This window comes from Pristiophorus japonicus, chromosome 9 (genome assembly GCF_044704955.1).
Source record: "Pristiophorus japonicus isolate sPriJap1 chromosome 9, sPriJap1.hap1, whole genome shotgun sequence".
Classification (NCBI taxonomy): Eukaryota; Metazoa; Chordata; class Chondrichthyes; family Pristiophoridae; genus Pristiophorus; species Pristiophorus japonicus.
Window position 1 is genome coordinate 91563909 of NC_091985.1, and position 27013 is coordinate 91590921.

The 27013-nt window shown below is 44.1% G+C and overlaps 1 protein-coding gene across 7 annotated transcripts in view; it reads right to left on the reverse strand.

Moving 5' to 3' along the window:
* Positions 1 to 10192: 10192 nt before the first annotated feature.
* rtn4a (reticulon 4a) overlaps positions 10193 to 27013 on the reverse strand; it is a 105225-nt gene continuing 88404 nt past the window's right edge. For all 7 annotated transcript variants that reach the window (XM_070889563.1, XM_070889562.1, XM_070889564.1 and 4 more), the window contains 4 exons: positions 22669 to 22738; positions 18968 to 19014; positions 12936 to 12994; positions 10193 to 11172 (listed from right to left, as the gene is read on the reverse strand). In XM_070889563.1, the coding sequence (XP_070745664.1) occupies positions 11130 to 11172; positions 12936 to 12994; positions 18968 to 19014; positions 22669 to 22738 (219 nt within the window). In that variant the 3' untranslated portion in view covers positions 10193 to 11129. The remainder of the gene's footprint in view (positions 11173 to 12935; positions 12995 to 18967; positions 19015 to 22668; positions 22739 to 27013) is intronic.

Genomic DNA, 27013 nt, shown 5'->3' on the forward strand with positions numbered 1-27013 from the left:
CAATTTCCCTAACACAATTTGCAGACGAATAAGGATTTCCTTTAGTTCCTCCTTCCCGCTAGATCCTCGGTCCCCTAGTATTTCTGGAAGGTTATTTGTGTCTTCCTTCGTATTTGTTCAACTGGTCTGCCATTTCTTTGTTCCCCATTATAAACTCACCTGATTCTGCCTGCAAGGGACCTACATTTGTCTTCACTAATCTTTTTCTCTTCACATACCTATAGAAGCTTTTGCAGTCAGTTTTTATGTTCACTGCAAGCTTACTCTCATACTCTATTTTCCCCCTCCTAATTAAACCCTTTATCCTCCTCTGCTGAATTCTAAATTTCTCCCAGTCCTCAGGTTTGCTGCTTTTTCTGCCAATTTATATGCCTCTTCCTTGGATTTAACACTATCCCTAATTTCCCTTCTTAGCCACGGTTGAGCCACCTTCCCCATTTTATTTTTACGCCAGACAGGGATGTACAATTATTGAAGTTCATCCATGTGATCTTTAAATGTCTGCCATTGCCTATCCACCGTCAACCCTAAGTATCATTCGCCAGTCTATCCTAGCCAATTCACGTCTCATAGCATTGAAGTTACCTTTTATTGTGTTCCTAACACAGATGAGACTGCACACAGGGAGGTTAAAGTAACAGTGACCTCAGTCTTTATTAAGATACTCCAGAGTGAGGAATGGACCTTAGGGGCCGGCCTATATACAGTGCTCCCAAGGGATGCTGGGATCCCTTGGGACTTCAGGGGATGCACTCCCTGGTGGCGGAACATGGGTGTGCATGCTTTACAGATACACAGCATTACTCCCCGCCCCCCCCCAAAGTCAAAGTGAAAACTATTTACAAGGTGAGGCGGTCGGGAGCCTTTCTTTCCCTGGTGGACCGCCTCAGTACAAATGTCTGTTCTGGTGTGTTGGCTGTGCCCTTGCTGGGCTAGCGTGCTGTTGGCCCTGCAGGGCTGCTGGGTGAGCCTGGCCTTGCTGGGCTGTTGGGCGTGATGGGTTCAATTTCCTGGTCTGGCGTGGTGTTGTTAATCCTTTGGGTCTGTGTTGTGGGCTCGAAAAAGGTGGTGTCTGCTGTGGATTGTTCAGGGCAGTCTGTGAACCGCAGCCTCGTTTGATCCAGGTGCTTCCTGCAAATTTGTCCATTGTCTAGTTTGACTACAAGCACCCTACTCCCTTCTTTAGCTATCACCGTGCCCGCGATCCACTTGGGACCATGTCCATAGTTTAGCACATACACAGGGCCATTCAGATCAATTTCCAGCGACAATGGCGCAACCATCGTTAACATTTTGTTGCTGCCGCCTGCTCTCTACCTGATCATGCAGGTTGGGGTGAACCAGAGAGAGTCTGGTTTTAAATGTCCTTTTCATGAGTAGCTCAGCCGGGGCACCCCTGTGAGCGAGTGGGGTCTCGTGCGGTAGCTGAGCAGTACGTGGGACAGGCGGGTTTGGAGTGAGCCTTCTGTGACTCGTTTAAGGCTCTGTTTGATGGTTTGTACTGTCCGCTCTGCCTGCCCATTGGAGGCTGGTTTAAACGGGGCCGAGGTGACATGTTTGATCCCATTGCAGGTCATGAATTCTTTAAATTCGGCACTGGTGAAACATGGCCCGTTGTCACTGACCAGTATGTCAGGTAGGCCGTGGGTGGCAAACATGGCCCTCAGGCTTTCAATGGTGGCGGTGCTTCAGATATTATTTCACATTCAATCCATTTTGAAAAAGCATCTACCACCACCAGGAACATTTTACCAAGAAACAGGCCCGCATAGTCGACCTGGATCCTTGACCATGGTCTGGAGAGCCAAGATCATAAACTTACTGGTGCCTCTCTGGGCACGTTGCTCAACTGAGCACACACGCTGCATTGCCGTACACAGGACTCTCCAAGTCAGAGTCGATACCGGGTCACCACACGTGGGATCTGGCTATCGCTTTCATCATTACGATACCCGGGTGTGTGCTGCGGAGATCCGAGATGAACGTCTCCCTGCCCTTTTTGGGTAGCACTACGCGGTTACCCCACAACAGGCAGTCTGCCTGAATGGACAGCTCGTCCTTTCGCCGCTGGAACGGCTTGATTGGCTCTTGCATTTCAACAGGGATGCTGGCCCAGCTCCCATGCAGTACACAGTTTTTTACTAGGGACAGCAGAGGATCTTGGCTGGTCCAAGTCCTAATCTGGCAGGCCGTGACAGGTGATTTATCATTTTCAAACGCTTCCATGACCATCAACAAGTCTGCGGGCTGCGCCACCATCAACAAGTTTGCAGGCTGCGCCATTTCCACCCCCGTGGTGGGCAATGGTAGCCGACTGAGAGCTTCCGCACAGTTCTCGGTGCCTGGCCTGTGGCAAATGGTATAGTTATACGCTGATAGCGTGAGTGCCCACCTTTGTATGCGGGCTGAGGCATTAGTATTTAGCCCCTTGTTTTCAGCGAACAGGGATATGAGGGGCTTGTGATGGGTTTCCAGCTCAAATTTGAGGCCAAACAGGTACTGATGCATTTTCTTTACCCCAAACACACGCTAATGCCTCTTTCTCAATCATGCCCTCTCGGCCTTAGACAAGCTCCTGGAGGCATAGGCGACAGGTTGCAACTTCCCCGCAACGTTAGCTTGTTGGAATACACACCCGACTCCGTACAACGACACATCACATGCTGGCAAAAGTCTTTTACACGGTTTATACAATAAACGCAGCTTGTTGGAGCATATAATGTTTCTGGCTTTCTCAAAAGCAATTACTTGGTTTTTTCCCCATATCCAGTTCTCATCTTTATGCAATAACACATGTAGGGGCTCTAAGAGGGTGCTTAACCCTGGTAGGAAGTTACCAAAATAGTTGAGGAGTCCCAGGAACGACCGCAGTTCCGTGACGTTCTGTGGGCCAAATGTCGTCTGCTGCGATTTTTCTCCCCAAAAACTCCACTTCTGTTGCCATGAAGATGCATTTCGACCTCTTCAGCCGCAGCCCAAGGCGATCCAATCGCTGGAGGACCTCCTCCAGGTTTTGTAGGTGCTTGACAGTGCCCCGACCCGTGACCAATATGTCATACTGAAAAACCACCGTGCGTGGTACCGACTTGAGTAGCCTCTCCATGTTTTTCTGGAAGATCGCTGCAGCCGACCAAATTCCAAACGGGCAACTGTTGTAGATGAACAGTTCCTTGTGCGTGTTGATGCAGGTGAGGCCCTTTTTGAAGACTCCTCCAGCTCCTGCGTCATGTCGGCCGAAGGCAGGTCGAGCTTGGTGAACGTCTTGCCTCCTGCCAGTGTCGCAAATAGGTCGTCTGCCTTAGGTAGCGGGTATTGGTCCTGTAGCGAGAAACGATTAATAGTTGCTTTATAATCGCCGCAAATCCTGACCGTGCCATCACTTTTGAGTTCTGGAACAATCGGGCTGGCCCACTCGCTGATTTCCACTGGGGAGATGATGCCCTCGCATTGCAGCCTGTCCAGCTCGATTTCCAGTCTCTCCCTCTTCATGTGAAGTACCGTTCACGCCTTGTGGTGAATGGGTCGTGCCTCTGGGACCAAGTGGATCCGCACCTTCGCCCCGGAAAAGTTTCCAATGCCTGGCTCAAAAAGGGAAGGAAATTTATTAAGAACCTGGGTACATGAGGCCTCATTGACATGTGATAGCACTCGGATGTCATCCCAGTTCCAGTGGATTTTGCCCAGCCAGCTCCTCCAAGCCATGTGGGGCCATCGCCCGGGACAATCCAGAGTGGCAGTTCATGCACCGTGCCCTCGTAGGTGACCTTGACCATGGCACTGCCCAGGACAGTGATAAGCTCTTTGGTGTACGTTCTCAGTTTCGTGTGGATGGGGCTCAGGGCTGGTCTGAGTGCCTTGTTGCACAAGTCTCTCAAACATCTTTTTACTCATGATGGATTGGCTTGCGCCAGTATCCAGTTCCATGGCTATGGGTAAGCCATTCAATTTTACATTTAGCATTATAGGTGGCCCCCAAAAATGTGTGCACCCCTTGTACTTCAGCATCTGCCTCCTCTCTCTCAGGCTCGAAATTGCTTTGATCCACCATGGACCGATCTTCCTCTGCCACGTGGTGGTTAGCAGGTTTTGCAGAGCTTGCAGCTCGTCTGCAAGCTCGTTGGAGGTGTCCCATTGTTTCACAGCTCTTGCAAACATACCCTTTGAAGCGGCATGAATCGACTGAATGGAAGCCTCCACAACGCCAACAAGTTGTGAATTACCTTGCATTCATCCTTTGTTGCGGACGCTGAGTCATCTGGGTCACCTGAGGCATGCTGGCAGTTGCAGACTCATGGGTTCTACCCTGTACATTTCTGCTCGCAAACACAATTCCAGTTACTTTATGAACATTGCTAGTACTTGTGTGCTGAGAGATTTGTTTGGTGTTATCACTGGTGGACATAAACGCCTGTGCTATCGCAATGGCCTTACTGAGGGTCGGTGTCTCTACAGTCAAAAGTTTTCGTAGGATGGTCTCGTGGCCAATGCCCAGTACAAAAAAGTCTCTGAGCATTTGCTCCAGGTAGCCATCAAACTCACATTGTCCTGCAAGTCGCCATAGCTCGGCGACGTAGCTCGCCACTTCCAGACCTTCCTTCAGATCGCTGGCACGTGTAGAACCGATACCTCGCCATCAGCACGCTCTCCCTCGGGTTAAGATGCTTCTAAACCAGTGTACACAGCTCCTCATACGACTTAACTGTGGGTTTCACCGAGCCAGAAGATTCTTCATGAGGCTTTAGGTTGGTGCCCTGCAGACCGTGAGGAGGACTGCTCTCCTTTTTGCAGCGCTTTCTTCTCTGTCCAGTTCGTTGGCTACAAAGTACTGGTCTAGCCGTTCGGCATAGGCTTCCCAGTCCTCACCCTCCGAGAACTTCTCCAGGATGCCCACAGTTTGCTGCATCTTTGCGTTGGATTCGTATACTTGGGGCCACTTATTGTGTTCCTAACATAGATGAGACTGCACACAGGGAGGTTAAAGTAACAGTGACCTCAGTCTTTATTAAGACACTCCAGAGTGAGGAATAGGCCTTAGGGGCCAGCTTATATACAGTGCTCCCTCGCACAACAAGATTACTAATTAATTCTCTCTCATTACACAACACCCGCTCTAGGATGGCCAGCTCTCAGTTGGTTCCTTGACAAATTGGTCTAGAAAACCATCCCTTATACACTCCAAGAAATCCTCCTCCATCATACGGGTCGGGAGCTTGCTGAAAGTACAACGCAAATGCAATCCGCGTCCTTGCACGTCGGCGCACCTCTCCCCGACGGTACTTGAAAGCGCCGCAACAAACAGGTACCCGAGGATCCTGCCCGGCTTTTCACGGGTGGGTCAAATTGCTGTGAAAACCCAGTCACAAATTTCTTGAAAATCTGGCTGTGAGTGCACTTAGCTCTTGCTTTAATATCATTGCACTTGTGTATTCCTATTTCTTAGGCTGGTTCTGGATTATAGAAATTTTGGAGTGGAATTTCTTCGGGTTTTCTTCCGATCAGGTGGCACAACTTTGGCAGAAAGTCAGCAGAAACCCTGTTTATGCAGATAAGTGGTGATCGATCCGGAGAGCCCAGGAATTTTCTGGTGTAAGTGATAAAATACTTGAGTAATACATCAGTTGACTCAAAAGTCCAAGTACATATACTTTGTGCTCATACTATATTCTTGTGAACTATTAAAACAAATTGGATATTATGTGTAATAATAGCACACGTAGGAATGCTGTACGAGTGTTGAGCACTCATAAGTGGACTTTGCTGATTGGTGTTTCTCCCCTAAGGGATGTCTATGAAACTTTCACCAACTCTGGTTTCTTACAGCTTAAGGCACCTGCAAACTAAAAGCATAACAAATTTTGCATCCAATTGAGACAGATCTAACGATAAGCACAAATGTTGAAGTGGCGAGAATAAGCAGGATGAGGGCAAAAGCGCAACGGCAGCCTGTGACACTCGCAAGATGGAAAAGAAAGCCGATAGCATAAAACAGGTGCTAGCACATCGGAAGCTATCGCCCGTATTGCACTTATTGCTGTAGAAGAATTTCACCCTCCATGTTTAATAAGGATTAAATGGTCCATGTTCCTGCTTCATGAGACTCTTGCTGGTACCGTCAATGTTGAGATTAACCCAAGGTATATTTACTTTTTGTCAGCTAGGTGACTATCAGGAACTTTTCCTTTTGGATACTTAACATGGTTGTAATATTTAATTACAATATGAATTGTCAGTTATTTTTTGAAGTTTTGAAAAGAGTTGCTAATCTGTTTACATCAGGTATAGAAAAGGTAATAGAGCAATGTAGTGTAATAAACCTAGTTACACCCATATATCCGAATTGTTAGTGAAATAACTAACCAAATTAAAAACAATCGTTCCTGGTACAATCATTTTTTTCTTTATATATTTTTAATAACTTGTTTTATCCACTTCCTGTTCATTTTAAAGTTTAATGAGCTATACCATGGACATACTCATCTGCCAGAGTTTGCAAGAGAACTGCAATTGTATGAATGAGAATGTCTATCTGAAAGTGAGTATACAAGATGAGTGCATATGAGAATATGAGCAAAGGATTTGGTTGGGGGTTCAGTGTATGCGAGATGACTTAGAATATGTACATGCCAACCATCAGTGTTTCATGCTGACGGTTAGCATTTTGACAGCATTTGCTGACATTCAGCAGATTGGGCCTCTCTCCTCAGTGCTACTAATGGAAGTGATCCCAGTCGCTGCATACTGTAGGTAGGAATTGTTGTAACAGGACTCAGGCACTGAGGGCAATGGATAGTAATGAAAGAGAAGGGGGAGTTAATGGCAAAGGCAGAATGGATGGCAATGAAAGGAAATGGTAAGGGAGCAGAAGCTGGGACCAGTGCCCTGGAAGAGGGAAATGAGCAGTGCTTGAGGGAAGGGAGGAAAGAGAATGCCAGCAGTGAATGGTAAGGGAGAGTCACAGCATGAAGTCAGACGGGCATTACAGCTTGAACTGAAATGGTTGGAAGGGTAAAAAATAATGCGCTAGCTTCAACTCGGGAGAAGAGTGTCAGCTTGAATGGGGGTAGAAGAGTAACAGTTTGAACTAGGTCATTGGACTTTACTGTTATATACAGTAAATTTTATATCCTGCTGCTGCATCAGGTTTCTGTCCCTTCTCCACGTACGTTTGCTTTCTCCACCCTAGTATTATCCAATTTGGAGCCAAATTTCCATCCCTGCAAGAATCCTCTCCACACCAGACTTGTGCACCTCAGTTTACAGTGGGGTGGGTCAGTACCATGACCTCAAGGCATCCAGAAGTCCCACCCTGCCTCAGTTCTGACAGCACACCACCACTTGTACTTTAGGACCCCTAGCCTATGGTACAGGAAGAAATTAGGCACTTGGAGAAACTGGGTTTACTCAGGATCAGAGATTATTTCTAAAAGGCTGGTTGACCAACCTAATAGTATTTTTGAAATTTAACAAAAGATAAAGGAGATGAAGCTTGCATGGATTTACAAAATGTATTTTAAAAGTTCCATGAGATCTGCAACAAAATTGAAAACTAGTGGATAAAGAAATTGTGGGAGGCAGATAGCAAAAGTGTAGGACATCTCAGACTGTAAAGATGTGGTGAGTAATGTGACAGTGTTGTGTTGGGGCCCCTTTACATTTTTGAACCCCTCCCCTTAGGTTTCCACCATTCCCACAGGACTGATGCAGCCCTTAGTCACATATCACATCCTATATGATGGGTAAACTATCCCTAGAACTGTGCAGCCTTTCACATTGTTAAACAAATCATCCTCCTCCTCCAACATTTCTTTCGTTGTCCAGCTAGGTGGGATTACCCTCGTCCGATTCCATTCCAATCCAGTTGTAGTCAGATTACCTGAAATGGCTTCTCCTCTTGCTCCTGCACCATTACTTCTGGAGCCCCCCCAAGGATCTATCTTTGGCCTATTTCTCATCTACATGCAGCCCCTCATGTACATGATCCAGCATTTGTCACACTGGTTGCTAGTCATCCAATATTGGATGAACCACCATTTCCTCCAACTAAATATTGGGAAGACCAAAGGAAGTGTGTTCGGTCCTCACTACAGAGTTACTATCCAACTCTATTCCTCTCTGGCCACTGAGGATCAGACTTTGCAACCGTGGTGACCTATTTGACCATGAGCTGACCAAACCCATAATCTTTTATCACCAAGATCACCTACTTCTACCTCCGTCACATTGCCCGTCTCCACCCGTGCCTCAGCTCATCTGCTGCTGAAACTCTCATCCATGCCCTCGTTACCTCTAGAGGTGACTATTCCAATTCTCTCCTGGCCAGCTTTCCACCTTGCACCCTCCAGAAGCTAGAGTTCATAAAAGTGCTACCCATATCCTAATTTGCACTAAGTCCCATTCACCCATGCCTGCTGGCCTACATTGACTCCCGGTCCAGCAACACATTCTCATCCATTTTTTCCAAATCCTGCCATGCTCACGCTCCTTATATCTGTAAGCTCCTGTAGCCCTGAAATCCTCTGAAATCTCTGCGCTCCTCCAATTCTGGTTTCTTGCTCATCCTCTATCCTTCACCCTACCATGCTTTGAGCTGTCTAGACCCCTCCAAGCTCAAATTCCCTCCACCTCAATGCCTACCTCTTCGACCAAGCTTTTGGTCACCTATCCCAATATCCTTGTGGTTTTGTTTGAGTTGGCCTCATGAAGCATCTTGGGAAGTTTTACTAGGTTAAATGCGCTATATAAATGCAAATTGTACACATGGGAATTGAGCAAGTGCCATTAACTTATTGAGGACAGCTAATTAGGTGTATGACAAATTGCAGACAGGTTGTGGAAAAGTTACAGAACAGAGGCTAGTAGGATGGACAGAAGCAGATCGATGTGGAAAAATGTCTAGTAGTATATTTTGAAATGGGGAAAAAGGCACCTTAAATAGAGTGGAGAAGCAGATGCACAGATTAAACATGGCAGTACAAGTAATTAAGGCCATATAAAAAGGCGAACAAAATCTTTGCGTTTGTATCTCGAGGAAAAGATTACAAAAGTAAAGGGATATTGTGGACTTTTACAAGGCTCCAAGTAGGCCCCAGAAGAGCATTGTATATAGTTTTGAACAACTTATAGGAAGTCGATAATAGCAATGGAAGAGATAGTTCATCCTAGGATGTTACGTGGAATGAGGCGCTACAGTTATAAAGACAGACTTACAGTACAGTAGAAAGTCAAACGGTCAGACTTTTGAGCTATTAGTTCAAAAATAATGATTAATTTACACAAAACACTGCTGATGCCAGAGTTACATCATGCTGTGTAGTTTGGGCACTCCATTACGGAAAGGATATTAAAGCTAGCGCACACTGGACACAGTTTCATCAGGATAATGACAGCATGGGCAATCAATCAATTATGTGGAGGAGCTTCCACTGGGTTAGAGAAGGTCTGGAGGATATTTAATAAAAGTACTAAGAATTTGAATACAATGAAAGGAGAAAGACTGTTTGCTCTGGTTGGGGGTCAATGATGAGAGATTACCAATTGAAAGTTAAGCAACAAGAGGGGCTGGAAGAAATTACTTTGTTGTTAGCAGTGGCAGCATTTTCACCTCGAGTCTGAAAGTTGGGGGTTCAAGTCCCACTCGAGACTTGAACATAGAATCTAGGCAGACACTACAAGTACAGTACTAAGGGAGCGCTGCACTGTCGGTGCCGTATTTTGGATGAGACGTTAAACCACGGCCCTGTCTGCCCTCAGGTGGATGTAAAAAATCCCACAGCACTATCCCCGATGTATTCCTCAACCATCACCACACAAAAATGAATATCTGGTTATTATCACATTGCAGTTTGTGGGACCTTGCAATGTAAAACTCAGCAGCCAATTTGTACACAGCAACAGTGACTACACTTCCAAAGTGCTGAAAAGCACTTTGGGTTTCCTGAGGCTGTGAAAGGTGCTATATAAATGCACACTATTTATTGGAGCATGGAATAATTGCTACAGGAGTTGTCCAGTTCGAAATTAGTTTCAAATATTTATCCAGTTTTCCCTTCAGAGAAAGCTTTCAGGGTTGTGGGAGTGTGCAGGGCAGCGGTATTAATTTTTTGATTACCTTAGTAAAGAGCCAGCATTGACCTAATTATCCATATGGCCTCCTTCTGTGCTGTAAATTTCTATTATTCACACAAAGTCCATATTTTGTCTGTAAGCTTTATTTATTCTCATTTTTATTACACAATGCATTCCCCAGACCAAAGCCTGAGCCCAATTCATTTACAATGCAATGTTCATTCTCACATTTGTGCATCAAACAATGCTTGAAATTTCCAAGTTACATTTATTTGTAGCATTGGCATGAGATATTCAGTCCACAAATAATCAGAAGTGCAGATAAAATTTTGCTATAGGTGTGTTCATACATTTCTTGCTACACAGATGAAAGTTTGATGAGTTGTACATTTATGCTGAAATATTTTAATTTTATGGTATGTATATATATATATATATCTTACTGTATGCTTCAGTGCTGTGGATCCATCTTTAAAATTCAGTTAACTCTGAAATATCAAGCACTGTGGAGCTGCTCAGATCAACTCCTTAAGCTTAGTGAAACACTAACTGGATAATTGTTAAAACAGTAAAATCTTAATACAGCGAAAGGTTTTAGTCAGAAAAGCAAGACCTCAAATTTCACTACAATGGTACAGTAAATATTTTGATCGCATGGGGTTAGAAATTTGCACCAACCTCACAGCATAGATTCTACAAACAGTGTGCAAACTGGGGGGCAGGGAATACGAAAAGCTCCAACTGTACCATGATTTGTTTTCACATAGTAAGACACTACCCCTGACAAGTGCAATGTACAGCTTCTCAAATCTTTAATACAAACCAGTGTTCTCTGTACCAAATAAGATAAATAAACTGAATTCAAACTTCTTACACGTTAGTATTTGTGATATAATGGATCATGAAATAGACTACAGTTAAACACTGTCTGTTACTACCAAAATGGAAAAGATTTGCAAATTACACTGCAGTTCCAAGGCTATTTTGTTCTTCCCAACCCTCCCTGTGACAATCCAAGTGACAGCCCAGCAGACAACATGCCATGAAGCGCAGGACAGGTTCCTTTACTCCGTTTTCCTCTTCAGACCAGGAACTTTAGCTTGAATCCTAAAATGAAAAGAATGAAATTGATGAGCGAACTGGATGCACATCATTTGGTTTTAATACACATTCATAAATAGGAACAAATATCAAATTGCAGTTCCTCTTGCTTAAAGCTGTGGATATTAGAGCCAATTCTAATCATAGAAGATGTGAACCAGTCAAAATTTCTGAATTTCAAGCATCTAAAACAGAGCATATGCAGTAGACTTGCAATTCACACTTTAAACATATACACCAACAAATTGAACAGCAAAGTTTGGGCATGAACAATGTGTAAATATTATGACTCAAGATTATGCACCAAAAATCATAAGCAGCCTGACTTTATAGTAAGCTAGGCTAATCCCTGCACAAGATACTATTTAAAACCAATAATTGGCATCCACAGGCCAAACAAAACCCAAGTCTCCAAAAGGATGGTTCAGAAAACAGGAGAGTGAAGATGCAGCCAGAGGATAGTACTGATCGGTCAAGCCACACAGATCCCAATTCATTTGGCACAATTGACAAAATCATGTTCAAGGTTATAGGCTGTTTAACCTTTCCCAAACAAATGATGATTGAACATAGAAAATACCTTCTGGCTGTATGTAACAGCAGCATTTCATACAACATAAAAGCAGCGTTCGCACTTCGTGTTGCTGGCTCCCAATGCACGCATAGGTCTCCCTCAGCTACCTGTAATACCAGTGAACTTGCTAAATTCACCATGGCTGGTGGCCAGAAAGGTCTTTTTTAATTAAACTGCTGGTGACACTAGAGCAATACAAAATATTTCATATGCATCAACCCAACAATGAATATTGGGAAAGCATCCAATGAGAAATATGTTCAACTCTTGTACAACATTTCACAATACAGAACTATTAAATACCACTGTCGGATTAAAAACAAAAAGTAACTTTTGCAACATCCTCTGCAAAGGACAACTAGGCCATTAAACAGCATATGAACTGGTACAAGTCAATTCAACAAATAAAATGCAGATCTCTACAATGGTGCAGATACGGTGAAAGTGTTCCAGATCAAGCTACACACTATTACAACTACACAACTGCTCAAGAATGTTATGAAAAGTTGGTTACATGGTGAAATTATGGATTACTGAAAGGGCATAGGAACCACACCATTAATTACAGCAACTTGCAAGCCTAAGAACTACACCAACAAACCCTAAACATCTGCCCCAAAAGAAGAGTTCATGGCATATCAAATGACTTGAATGGATCTATTTTTACAGAATCATTTCATTGCAGCATATCAAATTCATGAACTCATTGAATGGCGGTGCAGGCTCGAAGGGCCTACTCCTGTTTCTATGCAACTCAAATCCTAATATATTACCACCTTTTTGAACCATGTGACACAGAAAGCAACTAAGTTATGGAATTGCTAATATGTCAAAATACATCCAATGCTATTTACAGGGATAATACGATTAATAAATCACTCGAACATACCAAATCTGTATAGATGACATTTCCAAATTACACAAGCATTTTCTCAGGTGCAAAAACTCCACGAGTTCTACAAAAACGCATTTTCTGAAGACTAAGTTAGCTAAATCCAAGGGAAATTGAGCAGTTATGAACATTAGTGCTATATGTACAGTGAGGCAACAACCTCCTGAAGATGGGAAGTTACACTATATATTTTGTAGGAATGGATAGCCACAAAGAAAACAGGGCATTACTTAACCACAGTACTACTTAAAAAGCAATATAGCTGCCATGTAAACAGTGTTCCCAAATTCTTTGCATACTTACTTAGCAGTGACATCTCTAATCTGCTTACTTGCTATCCCTATGTAATGATCAATTTGAGCCTAGAGGAAATAAAAACAGTAAATGTGTATTCATGTTTCATATAATTCTGTGGAATGCTCACAGCAAGAGTAAATGGCTCCAGCTGATCTCAGCCTTCCTGTACAGACCAGCAATAGTTTCTTTAATAGTTTTTTGAACAATAAGAGAGTCGAGGGTTATGGGGCAGGGAGGTGAAGTTGAGGCCAAGATCAGATCAGCCATGATCTTATTGAATGGCAGAGCAGGCTCGAGGGGCCAAATGGCCTACTCCTGCTATTTCTTATATTCTTAATCGTTAGTGTACAGGCCACTGACATTTGCAGAAAAATAGAGAAGTCATTCATTTATGTGCAAAACTAGCCTTGCATACAAGAGTGTAGATACTGTAACACCAGATCAGACTGATACAGAACTTCTTAAAAGCAAAAGCAGCAAACTTGTATTCTCAGCAAATCTCTATCTCAGAATTCAAGGATCACCATTAATTTTGAAGATCTCAAGGATGGCCAGAGAAAGTTTTAAGCTGAAGACAATAGAAAATATTACCTCAGCAACTCTATCACTCAACCTAATTTCTATCTTTCTATGTAAAACACAGTAATATGGTTAGTGACCAGGTGTGTGCTGGGAATATGGAGAACGAGTTCTCAAGAGCCATTTAGCTTGTGGAGTAGTTTAAAAAAAAAATCAGTACCTAAATAACTGAATTCATCAAAATAAATACATTCATCAAGGAATACAGTATTACCATTATTGATGATGGCAGGGTATAATATAGTTTGAATGCATATATTATAAAAGGATTAGTTATTTCTTGAAGACAGAAACTCTTCCAAGAGTTAAAAGTGACCAATCCAGTAGCAACAGCACATGGTAGATCAAACTAACTAAAATGTAACATGCTAATCAGGAGGTTGGAACTCACTTATTGACTAAAATTATTTGAATGTCATGGGACTCGAGTGGATTAATGCAGTGTTTTACTAACTTAAGGAAACTTCATTTAATCAGGTACTTGAAGAGGGCATCATTGTTATGGCATTTATTTTTAATACCTATACTCAAGAAAACCTAGCACATATATACATTATTTTTGGGTGTTAGGAGTGAACAAGGACCAGCCAAGATAGCTATATTATGCAGCTGTGCAAATCACCAAACCTCAATTTAAAGCCCAAGACTACGAAAGTGAATGTACCAATTTTGTCCATCTCAACCTTCTCTCCCCCACCACCTCAAAATTAAAAAAATGTTGATCCCATTAGCTGCACATTGTGGGCTAGACTTTCGGCACATGATCACCCATATATGCAGGCTATCGCCCATTTTTGCTGGTGTGGAAAATAGGGCCATATGCAAAATAACCCAGTACCATTTTCACCAGATTGTTCATAATGTCTACATTTGAAAGTAGGAGTAGAATCTATACAAGTTTTCAACTCCAGCAAATAAAAAAATCATAGGCAGTCCTTCAGAATCGAGGAAGACTTGCTTCCACTCCCAAAGTGAGTTCTCTGATGGCTGAACAGTCCAATATGAGCCACAGACCGTGTCACAGGTAGGACAGACATTTGTCGAGGGAAGGGGTGGGTGGGACTGGTTTGCCACACGCTCCTTCCGCTGTCTGCGCCTGACCTCTTCACGCTCTTTGCGTTGAGACTCTAAGAACTCAATGTCCTCCCAGATGCACTTTCGCCACCTAGGGCAGTCTTTGGCTAGGATCTCCCAGCACTTTACCTGGGAGGTTTTGAGGGTGTCCTTGTGACTCTTCCGCTGCCCACCTTTGGCTCGTTTACCAAGGAGCTCCGCATAAAGCATTTGCTTAGGGAGTCTTGTATCTGGCATGCGAACTATGTGGCCTGCCCAACAAAGCTGAGCGAGTGTGGTCAGCACTTCAATACTGGGGATGTTAGCCTGGACAAGGACACAGATGTTGGTGTGTCTGTCCTCCCAGGGGATTTGCAGGATCTTGGAGACATCGTTGGTGATATATCTCCCGCGACTAGGTGACTTCTATACATCGTCCATGCCTCAGATCCATACAGGAGGGTGGGTATTACTACAGCCCTGTAGACCATGAGCTTGATGGTAGATTTGAGGGCCTGGTCTTCAAACAAACACTTTTCCTCAGACGGCCAAAGGCTGCACTGGCGCACTGGAGGCGATGTTGAATCTCCGCATCAATGTCTGCCTTTGTTGACAAGAGGCTCCAGAGATATGGGAAATGGTCCACGTTGTCGAGGGCCGCGCCATGAATCTTGATGATTGAAGGGCAGTGCTGTGCAGCGGGGACAGGCTGGTGAAGGACCTGTGTCTTACGGATGTTAAGCGCAAGGCCCATGCTTTCATATGCCTCAGTGAATATATTGACTATATCCTGGAGTTCAGCCTCAATGTGCGCAGACGCAGGCATCGTCTGCATACTGCAGCTCAACGGCAGAGGTTGGGGTGATCTTGGACCTGGCCTGGAGGCGGCGTAGGTTAAACAGCTTCCCACTGGTTCTGTGGTTTAGTTCCACTGCAGCGGGGAGCTTGTTGATTGTGAGGTGGAGCATGGCGGCGAGGAAGATTGAGAAGAGGGTTGGAGCGATGACGCAACCCTGTTTGACCCCGGTCCGGACAGAAATTGGGTTTGTAATGGATCCGTTGGTAAGGATCACTGCCTGCATGTCATCGTGAAGCAGGCGAAGGATGTTGACAAACTTTTGGGGGCATCCGAAATGGAGGACGACGCTCCATTGGCCCTCACGGTTGACTGTCAAAGGCCTTTGTAAAATTGAAGACTGCCATGTATAAGGGCTGGCGCTGCTCCCTGCAGCTGTCACGCTGCAAAGATCATGTCTGATGTGCCCCGTAGGGGACAAAATCCGCACTGTGATTCCGGTAGGAGCTCCTCGGCCACAGGGAGAAGGCGGTTGAGGGGAACTCTAGCGACAACTTTCCCAGTGGCTGATAGGGAGATTGCCCTGAATTTGCCGCAGTCGGACTTGTCCCCTTTTTAAAAAATCACAATCACTGCATCTCCAAGATCTCCCAGCAGGTTCTCTTCCCTCCAGATGAGAGAGATGAGGTCATGTATCCACACCAACAGAGCCTCTCCGCCATACTTTAGCGCCTCAGCAGGGATTCCATCCGCACCGTAGCCTTGTTATTCTTGCTGTTTTGTGGCTTTGCCTACCTCATGCAACGTTGGAGTTTCACCTAGTTGGTGGCGGGTCGCATGCTGCGGGATAGAGTAGAGAACACTCGAGTCAAAGGCAGAGTCTCGACTGAGGAGATCTTCAAAGTGCTCTTTCTTTCTGGCCCTGACATCCTCGGTGTCCTTGATGAGTGTTTCCCCATTCTTGGCCAGCAGTGGGTGGGGTGGGGCCTTGGGAGTTTGGAATGTAGGTGGCTTTGACTGCGATGGAGAATCCTCGCATATCGTGGCTGTCGGCCAGTTGTTGTATCTCCTGTGCTTTCTCCATCCACCACCTGTTCTTTAGGTCCTGGTTTTTTGTTGGACCGAAGCCTTGAGCCACCTATGTTTTGCAGCTCCAGAGTCGGGTTGTTGCTTGAGGCTCAGGAATGCTTTGCGCTTGCGATCTATTAGTTCTTCGATCGCCTGATCATTTTCATCAAACCAGTCCTGATGTTTTCTGGTTGAGTGACCAAGTGTCTCTTCACAGGCACTAGTTATAGAGGCTTGAAGGGCAGACCAAGTGCTGTGGGCATTCAGCATTTCAGGGTCATCAAGGCACGCCAGGTTAGCTGTGAGGCACCGGCTGTATAGGGCTCTCTTAGCTGGGTCTCAGTGCCCCGACATTAACTTTTTTGCGGCACTACTTCTGCTGTCACCTCTGCTTTGGGGCTATGTTAATGTTGATGATGGATCGGATTAGATGGTGGTCCGTCCAGCAGTCGTCATGGCTCTGACGATGCGCACATCCTTGCGATCCCTGGCTCGGACGATGACAGTCAAGCAGATGCCAGTGTTTGGAGCGAGGGTGTTACCACGTTGCCTTGTATTTGCCCCTCTGGCGGAACAGGGTGTTGGTGATGAGGAGTTCATGTTCTAGACATTGTTAGGAGTAGGGTACCGCTGAATTGGCTTTCCCTACCCACTCTCTGCCGATCACACCTCCCCAGAGAGCAGTGTCTTTGCCGACCTTGGCATTAAAGTCACCCAGGAGGATCAATTTGTCGTCCGTGGCGGATGCGGGACAAGGATGTCTCGAGGTTGGAATAAAAACCCTCTTTAGTCTTATCCTTTGCATCGCATGTAGGGGCATACACACTGGCACATTGTCTCGCCCTAGCCCGGAACCAAAGAGACATGAGGCGTTCGTTAACCCCACAGAAGGAGTCTTTGAGGCGGTCGACCAGCTCATTCTTGACGACAAAGCCGACTCCATGAAGGCAGCGTTCTTCCTCTGGTTTTCCTTTCCAGAAAAAGGTATAACCTCCACCATGTTCCTTCAACTGGCCTTCCCCTGCCTGCCGGGTCTCGCTTAGGACGGCGATGTCAATACGTCCGAGTTCCCGTGCAACTATGGCGGTGCGACGTTCCGGTCTGTTTCTGCTGGAATTGTCCATGAGGGTCCTGACGTTCCAGATCCCGAACTGCATACTGATGAAGCGGAAGATGCCTGTGCGCGAGTTCTTTTAACATGGGGTGGCCGCTGCACACTGGCAACCACACGGGCTTAGCTGAGCAAGGTCTTGGTCCAGTGGCAAGGGGGTCCAAGACAACTGGAGACCAGGCACAGCTCTATAAGCCTAATTGCCTACGGTGAAGTGTTGGCCACAAGCTCGGCGCTGGGTAGCACCATTGGTGGTAGATGGCCCGAGGCTTGGTTGGGGGGCAGGCATTAGGAAGGTGACTTCCAAAGTTATTTTAAAAGTTAAAAGTTGATAAAAATTCCCAATTTGTTTAACAAGTTTCGAAGAGTTGTTAAAAAGTCTAAGATGCATTTTAAAGTTTAAAAGTATTTCCAAATTGTTTAAAAAGATTAAGGGCTGACTAAGTTGATAAAAATACACAATTTATTAAAAAATTTCTAAAGGTTGTTAAAAAGTCAAAGATGTAGAAAGTCTAAACTGTAAATCAAGCTGTTTGAAAAGTTAGTGTTCACCGGTAGCGACCAAGGGCAAATACAGCCCGTCAGTGCGTCGCTCGTGCCGGGCCGGCTGGCCGAAGGGACCCGCAGTGTGTCGCTCGGGACCCAGAAGCAAGAGTCCAACTAACTGAGGCAGTAACAAAAGAACCACCTCTTCAAGCCACAGCAATTTTCTCCTCGTCAAGACAAACACTGGCAGGGGTGGGAACATATGACCAAATTATCACAAGCAGCCAGTAAAGGAGCGAGTGAAAGATTGTTTCCACTGGTGGGCAAATGGGAAAGAAGGGGGATGGAGACAGAGGATTCTTACTACGCTCCAGTAGCAACGCAAACTCCAATACATGGAGGAGAGGCAGGAGGGCAGAGTTTGGCCAGCACCAGCTCACAGTAGTGCTCTGGAGTTGGAGGAGCTCACCTGCTCCTCCACAGAAGGGCAAGTAAAAAACTTTACCTAACATTTTTTCAGCAGTTCTCTTTAAGGACTATTGTTTAAGCCACTGTAGAACTGAAAACTAGTCTGAACACCTAGTTTTTCATGCCTTTTGCAAAAGGGTCCTAAAATAGCTGCATTCTTTGCATATTTAAATTGATCCAACGTGGATTTCAGCCTGCCATCCGGGATGCCTAAAACAGTAAGGGCCAATATGGTGGCAGCTATGCCACAAAGATTAGGTGCAAGACCTTGTGCTTATACACCGAACCCGTTTCACACCCAAAATACAGGCAGAACGCACATCAATTTATCCCCTAGTGTGTCCAAATAACTTTAGCTGAATATGGCCCATGCCAAGTGCCAGGATGATGGATCAGGCCAACCATCTAAACTGAGTTTCACACACCTGCCATAGGAGAAAGGGGAGACACTAAAATATACTTGAATTTGACACTTACCTGGTGTCTTTCATAAACAACAGGGATGCTGAAAACTGCTACCAGAGCTGCAGGAAAAATAAAAATCAATCCTTCAATATGTAATACTTTAAATAGCATTAGAAACAGTTTAAAAAAAGCCATCTGTGCAAATATATTCATTGCATTTTTTTTCCTTACAGAAAGCAATCACCTTTTTCTAATCCTCAGTAATTTCTGTTCCACTTTTATATTATCTTCATCAGGCAAGAGTGTGATATAATTCAGATACCAACTTTATAGCTCTTTGAAAAGACATACTAGTTGGACAGGATCCCCCTCTCTGGTCAGTTTAACCTCCAGAAAAGAACTGCAAAATTGACTCCCAAGGTGAAACTATTTAAGTCAACAAAAACTATTTGGGGCTGGGTTCCAGAATATAACTCTTTAAATAGTCTAAGGAAAGCAAAAACATTCAAAAAGTCACCCCCCACCCATAAAAAGACAAACATTTTTGCATCTAGAAAACTATCCTGGCCCTGATCAAGAAGACAGCAAAAACTTGCATTTGTAGTGTCTTCAACATCAAAAAGCACCCCAAGGAACTTGAGGTGCAAGGAAAAAAAATTGGCACTGCGACCAAGGTAAAAGTAGTAGTGATGAAAAGTTTGGCCATACAGCGAAGTTTTAAAAAAGGTCTGAAGAGGAGGAAAGGGAGCTACAAAAGCAGGGGGGGTATAGGAAGGAAATCCTAAAGCATGGGACCTGGGCAGCTGCAAATGCACCAGAGGTTGGGTTGAGAAAATTATATATTTTTTTTTGGGGGGGGGGGGGGGGAGGAGAGGAAAGAGAAGAGGAGACATAAAAATTTACAGCGCAGAAGGAGGCCATTCCGGCCCATCATGTCTGCGCCGGCCAACAAAGAGCCACACAGCCCTTGGTCAGCAGCCCTAAAGGTTACATATAAACCTATGAACAATGACAGAAAGGCAAAGAGCAGCCAGTCCAACCAATCCACCTTACAACGGCAACATCCCTTATACTCAAACATTCTACACTCCACCCCAACCGGAGCCATGTGATCTCCTGGGAGGTGTAAAAACCAGATTAAAAACCCAGGCCAATTTAGGGAGAAAATATCTGGGAAAATTCCTCTCCGACCCATCCACGCAATTGAAACTAGTCCAGATCATCACCCTGGCCGTATTCTATTCCCTACAGTACTTAAAGATGGTTGGTAACACAAGTTCAAAAAGGTACGGCAGGGTAAAGCAAGAGAGATTTAAAAAAAAAAAAGTTGCAAATTCTAAATTTGGGGCATTGGGGGAACCAAGTGACACATAGAGCAGAAGACTTGGCATAGGATACAGAGTTCTGGGTAAGCTGAAACTTATGGAGATGGAGGATGGGAGGGCCAGCCAAGAAAACACATTGGAAGAGTCAGGTCCAGAGGTGACAAAAGCACGGTGAGGGTTTCAGCAGATGGGCCACGTTACAGGCAGAGGCAGTCTTTGTTTGAGTGGAGATGAGTCAGTGGCTCAGTTTTGGGTCAAATGGTTAAACCGGAGTCAGAGGCCAGGGAGAGAACTGGAGTTGGTGGCAGGGTTGCAGACAATGTCTTTGATTTTCCCACGGTTTAACGAGAGAAATTTACTAATCATCCAAGGCTGGATGTCAGACAAGCAGTCCGATTGCACAAAGGCAATGGAGAAGTCAAGAATCAGCAGAGAGATAGAATTCTCTCATCAGCTTGCATGTGAAAGCTAACTCCATGTCTGTAGATGACATCACCAAAGGGCAGCATGTAGATGAAGCGTGCATGAAAATAATGGAATCAACTGTCAGAATTTTTTTTTTAAAAAGGTAGTGACATCCAAAATGGACATTGGAGCTCTATGGCATAATACACAGACTTACAGAAAACTACATGAAAGGCTGCAATACAAGTAAAGGCAACGGGTACCCGAAGTATTTGGAATGAAATACGACTGACAAAAAGAGGGGAAGTGGCAGGTATATGGAGTGAAGTTGGGCTGGGAAAATATACTGAGTGGAGTGCCCAAGAATCAGTGCTGGGGTTGATAATGTTTATGCACATAAATGATCTGGATTCAGAAAGGTTGTCCAAATTTGATGATGCTAAACTGGAAGGTTGGAGAGAGGTGGTCAGAAAGAGAGAAAGAAGGATGGTAGAGGTTTGATGAAGTGGTAGGGAATTGCAAAAGGACTAGATGATATTTGCAAGAAGAACTATAGCAGTTAAAATTCAAGAGCAATGAATACAAGGCATTGTATAAGAATGAGGCTGAAAGAGATTTGGGATTGATGAGCATAAACATTCAGCCAGTTGTTACACAGTAGCAATTATAGCAAACCGAATGCAAAGCTATATTATCAAATCAGCAGAGTTCAAATCTGGGGCCATCAGACTGAAGCTGTACAGTGCTTTGGCCAGGCGCATCTTGAATAGTGATTCAATTCTAGTTATCGAGACAAAAGAAATATCCAAGCCCTGGAAGCTGTGCAGAGAAGAGCTTGCAAAGCAGACCACTACTGCAACAAGAATTTTGAAAAATCTGGACCTTTTGGCCTTCAAATAATATGGGATCTAGATGTACAGTTTACACCTCAATTCAAAGTTGTTTAATTCAAATTACTGGATAATTTGAATTTTAAGCACAAAAATTACTGTATCAGAAGCAGACAGTATACAAGAGTGGGGCTGTGATGGCGGCCGGGCTGCGGCTGGAGAACGCGAACCCGCTCATCTACGGCCGCAGCTCGGAGTGGCTGCTCACCGCCCGCGAGCAGGACGGGCTGGGGGCCGACTGCATCGATGGGTGCGAGATCTTCGATATCCTGGGACTGGGCCTGAGGCCTGGGGCTGGAGTTAGAGGGACCCCGGGGCCTGTGGCTGGAGTTAGAAGGATCCCAGGGCTGGGCGGAGGACGCCACTAACTTCCCTTTCCCCTGATTCAGTCTCTCCCTGGTCAGTCTAACCTGGTTTGTAACCTTGGTACCATTGATCACGATTTGAGCTTCCTACCTCAACCATTCTATCACTAGGACTGCCCATTTCCACCTTCGTAATATCGCCCGCCTCCGCCCATGCCATAACATTTCTGCTGCTGAAACCCTCATCCATGCCTTCGTTACCTCTAGACCGGACTCTTCCACCGCACTCCCATGTTCTGCCCTTCGTAAACTAGAGGTGATCCAAACCTCTGCCACCCATGTCCTAACTCGCACTGAGTCCTGCGCATCATCTCCCCTGCATTGCCTCCCGGTTAAGCAACGCCTTGATGTTAAAGTTCTCAACCTGAAGGAATGATCAGCCATGATCTTATTAAATGGTGGTGCAGGCCCAAAGGGCCGAATGGCCTACTCCTGCACCTATTTTTCTATGTTTCTAAGATACTAAGTTGAACAGAAAGGTTTCATCCAAAGTACTTTTACCAAGTTAAACCACTACTGCAAGCTGAAAAAGGAAGCTCAAGACCATTTCAGGGAGCACTTCACACGCAGACTGATTAGTCGCTGGAATGGTCTCCAAGGTAGGATACGAGGCAAAAAGAGGCAGCTGTATACCACGACAGAGGAATCCTAGGTTCCTGCAGGAATGCTGCATTTTGGGACTATTTCAGCTCCCAATGTTTCTTTATATAAGTATAAGCATTTTAAAGTTAGATTTTACAAGATCCACATCTTTAGTGAAAAGAAAATACAAAGTACAAATGACTTACCTATTATCAGCAGGGTCAGCCCATTAAACAAGGCACCAACATACGTGAGCAACCACATCAGCACTGAAAACTAATGGAAGGAAAATACAGGTAAATACATTTATAATCCAAAGTTCTCATTGAGCAACATCTATAGGAGACATTTGAAAATAGACAAAATCCAAAACAACATTAAAATAATTGTCTAGTCCTCAAAAGCAAAATCAAATAAGGGGAAGTGATTTCAGGTAAGCCCTCGTAAATTATATAACTAGCAATGGGCTTGGGTAAATCCAAAGCTAGCACTATTCTAATTTGGTAAACAAAAACAAATGCCAAAGAGTTGCAACAGATTAAATGCATGATCATAAACTGGGGAAAAATTACATTTTACAATGGCCACCTGATCCAAACATGTCCCTCTCAGACCTCTGGAGTTTAACAGGATGAATGAATAATAACACATTGCAGTAGTAACATATTGGGACAGTCCTTTATTAAAATGAAATAACTACTTAATTGCCAGATAATACAAAAGGGCATTTTCAATGAAACAAAGGCCCTTCAATTTAAATACATGCTAATAATTCAGACTTCAGAAATAGATATGTACACTTCACATCTACAAAAAAGAACATCTTTTAAAGAATTTTGGAAGATTTGGTACGTTGCATATAAGAGGTTGACAAGTTTGTACTAATGCAAGCACCAAAGCAGACAACGGTCATAATAAATTGGTGTTCTGTACTAAGATGACAACAGAAAAATAATTTAGACAGTGAGTGAACAAATGTCACCAGTACTGGACCATAAAGCAGTCACTAAAAATAAAAATTAACTGCGTTTAATCATTTGTGAAATTCCTTTAGTATTAAAAATGTTTATCACACAAGAGGCTGAAACTCCACTCTGCATCAGACACATAAGATAGGGATCGGAGTTGGTGTGGTTCAGTTTGCCCAGACATTGCCAATGCCCTGCCACTTTAAGCAGCTGCACCAACAAATTTCTATTCCTGCCCAGGAAATCCCAACCCCTGCATTCCCAGTGCCCAATGCAAATTGGACCAGAAGCACATCAGCTGCTTTCATCAATAACATGCATTTATATAGCACCTTTAAAGTAGCAAAACATCCCAAGGCATGGGAAACCAGGAAATTCCTGCCTGTATGCTGGTATCACAGTCTGCCAAGCAAAATGCATCAATGCCACTAATGTGCCAGGAAAATAATTTTAACTCTCAATTCCTTAGATACGAGAAACATAGGCCTATTTTACATCTACAAAAATGGTGCATTCAAATGGCACCAATTCCATTTCAGTTCAAAAGCCAAAAGTAAACTCCTCCCTAACTAGTTGAATAGATACCATGGTATCTCTACCAATGAAATGGAAATTATTCCAATTATCTCTTTACAGAATACTAACTCCAGATTCATTCCAGTACCAACACATCTAAAAACAAAAAGCTACATTTCTAATAAATTACACAATAAACTAGAGTTCACACTTATTTTTAAATTAATTTGAATACACTGCAGTCTATGAAAATAACTACAAAATAAGATTTAAAATGGTAAATTGTGGATTTTAAACTCATTTACTCAAGGTACACCAACTCCCAGTCTTGATTTACTGGGATTAGAAAGCCATAAATGGAAATCTTTCAAATATTTAATAAGGTCAGTTATTTCAAAATCTTATCTGCTGCCCTACATAAATGCCTTTCGCAACATTAGTGCAATGAGTTGTGCAAGTTTCAGTCTACGAATAATATCTGCTGGAACTTAACCTCTCCTGACAATAGGCACAATTCTCTATTTGCAAATAGCCTTGATTCTTCCATTCTCCAAAATCAGTCTCATTTAATTTCACTCCATTTTTGATAGCATTCAGAATCACTTCGAGCCTCATGATGCTCAAAAGTACTGTGAAAACTATTACCACAGGCTTATCTAAAGCTCCCTTTTCTGAGTTACGTTCTACCACTCAGTTACAATTTCCACACAATTTTAGGCTATATCTATAAATTTTTGATTTATAATGCAAAGGATAAAACACTTAAAGCATCCAACATAAAAGGATCACATCATTAATGCTACTAACTGGCAGAAAAATGTCTGACTTATTCAAAATTACAAGATTCAATTTTAATCACAGTACAGAAAAGGACTTTAACATAAAATGGTCTATGCAACGTTAAACACAGCAAATCTATACATGATAATGCCAGAGAGACAGGTTTAGTCACATTAGCCTGGCAAAAATCACAACATCTGATCTAAAATAGCAAGTTCATTAACTTTTGGTTAAAATTAGACAGTCACACATGGTTTGATTAAAAATGAATGTTGTATTAAAACTGCTAGATTTCACAATACCACAATGAACAGAGTAATGAAAAAGAAAGTGTCCAGAACCAGGGGTCACAGTCTAAGGATAAGGGGTAAGCCATTTAGGACCGAGATAAGGAGAAACTTCTTCACCCAGAGTGGTGAACCTGTGGAATTCTCTACCACAGAAAGTTGTTGAGGCCAATTCACTAAATATATTCAAAAAGGAGTTAGATGTAGTCCTTACTACTAGGGGGATCAAGGGGTATGGCGAGAAAGCAGGAATGGGGTACTGAAGTTGCATGTTCAGCCATGAACTCATTGAATGGCGGTGCAGGCTCAAAGGGCCGAATGGCCTACTCCTGCACCTAGTTTCTGTTTCTATGGGCCCAAGTTTCCACAAGAAAAAAAAACGGGCGCCCCTCCGAGCTGGGCGCCCGTTTTTCGCGCCTAAAAAAATCCTCTGTATTCTCCACCTACTTACAGGTCCTCTGCGCAGCCAGCACGAGCTGTGGAGGGGGCGGAACAGTGCCGGGACCTCTGCACATGCGCGCTACAGTCGGCACGCAAGTGCAGTAGCTCCAGGTGCCGAACTGTGTGGGAGGGGCCCGAAGCCCCTCAATCTCTCCCCCTCTCCCTCCCCTCTGCAACACGAACGGCTTTCTCTCCTCCTCTCCCTCTCCTCCCTTCCCCCCCCCCCCCTCCCGCTCAGCGGCACGAACGGCTGCAGAATTCTCCCTGGCTGAAGCACTTTCACAGGTAGGAAGATGGTTTATTTAATCTTTTCTTGGCTTATAAATGTTTATTCAGGTTGGATTTATTTGTATAATATTTGTAGAAGTATAAATAAGGATTTATTGTAGAATTTAATGAGTTCCCTTCCACCACCCCCCGCCTCCCCTCCCCCCCACCTCGTTCTGGACACCCAATTTGTAACCTGCGCCTGATTTTTTTAATGTGTAGAACAGGTTTTTTCAGTTCTACAAAAATCTTCACTGGCTCCATTCTACTTTAGTTTGGAGTACATTTTCACTGTGGAAACTTTCAAATCAGGAGTCAGTGGCCAGACACGCCCCCTTTTGGAGAAAAAATTCTGTTCTAGACTAGAACTGTTCTACCTGACTAGAACTGTAGAAACAAAAAGTGGAGAATTGCGATTTCTAAAATAGTCCGTTCTCCACCAGTTGCTCCTAAAAATCAGGCGCAAATCATGTGGAAACTTGGGCCCTATGTCTCTAAACCAGGGTTGCCCAATATGTTAGCCAGGTGACTAATTGGGAATCCAGATGTGGTTAATGGTATTTTTGGCAAATAAAAAGAGCAAGAGATACCACTGTTGGGCACGTGTACTTTAACCTTTTTGTGCATTTGTTGGTAAAACGATAAGAGGACCAGCGGGAAGGCACATAAGGCTTTAGATGGTCACAGTGATGGGCTATAAAGACACGGCTATGGAGGGATTTACAGATGAAGATTTTTAAATTCAATCCAATGGCAGGGTGGCGGTGATGGGCAAGCAGAGCCAAGCGCAGGAAAGGATTAGAGTGATGGAGCTTTGGGTGACTTGGGTTTTGAGGGGCCAATTAAGAGTCTAAAGGTGATAAAGGTGTGGATAATAGTTGGAGGCAGGTGACGGTAAGGGCAGAGGAAGGCAAAACTACTGAGGTGAAAGTAAGCGATCTTGGTACCTGTAGAAGAATGTCAAAGTTCGAAGCAAAATAGTTCAAACTATCTACAGTCAGGACTTGGAATCACTGGCGACAATGCATGGTTTTTGGCAAAAACTAAAATGTCTGCACTTTTCCCAATGTTCAGTTATAGGACATGTCTCATTCATGGCAATATCAAGCAGGCAGTCTGGTAGCCTAGAAACAGTTCTGAGGTTAAGGAAGTAGCAGAGGTAAGCCTGGATGTTGTCAACATACACATGGAAGCTAATTACTGAAGATGATGCCTAGGTGAGGCATCTAAAAGGTGAATGCAGAGGGGTCAAGGATAAGGGAGGTTTGGGGGGGGGCGGGGGGCAGAGAGGA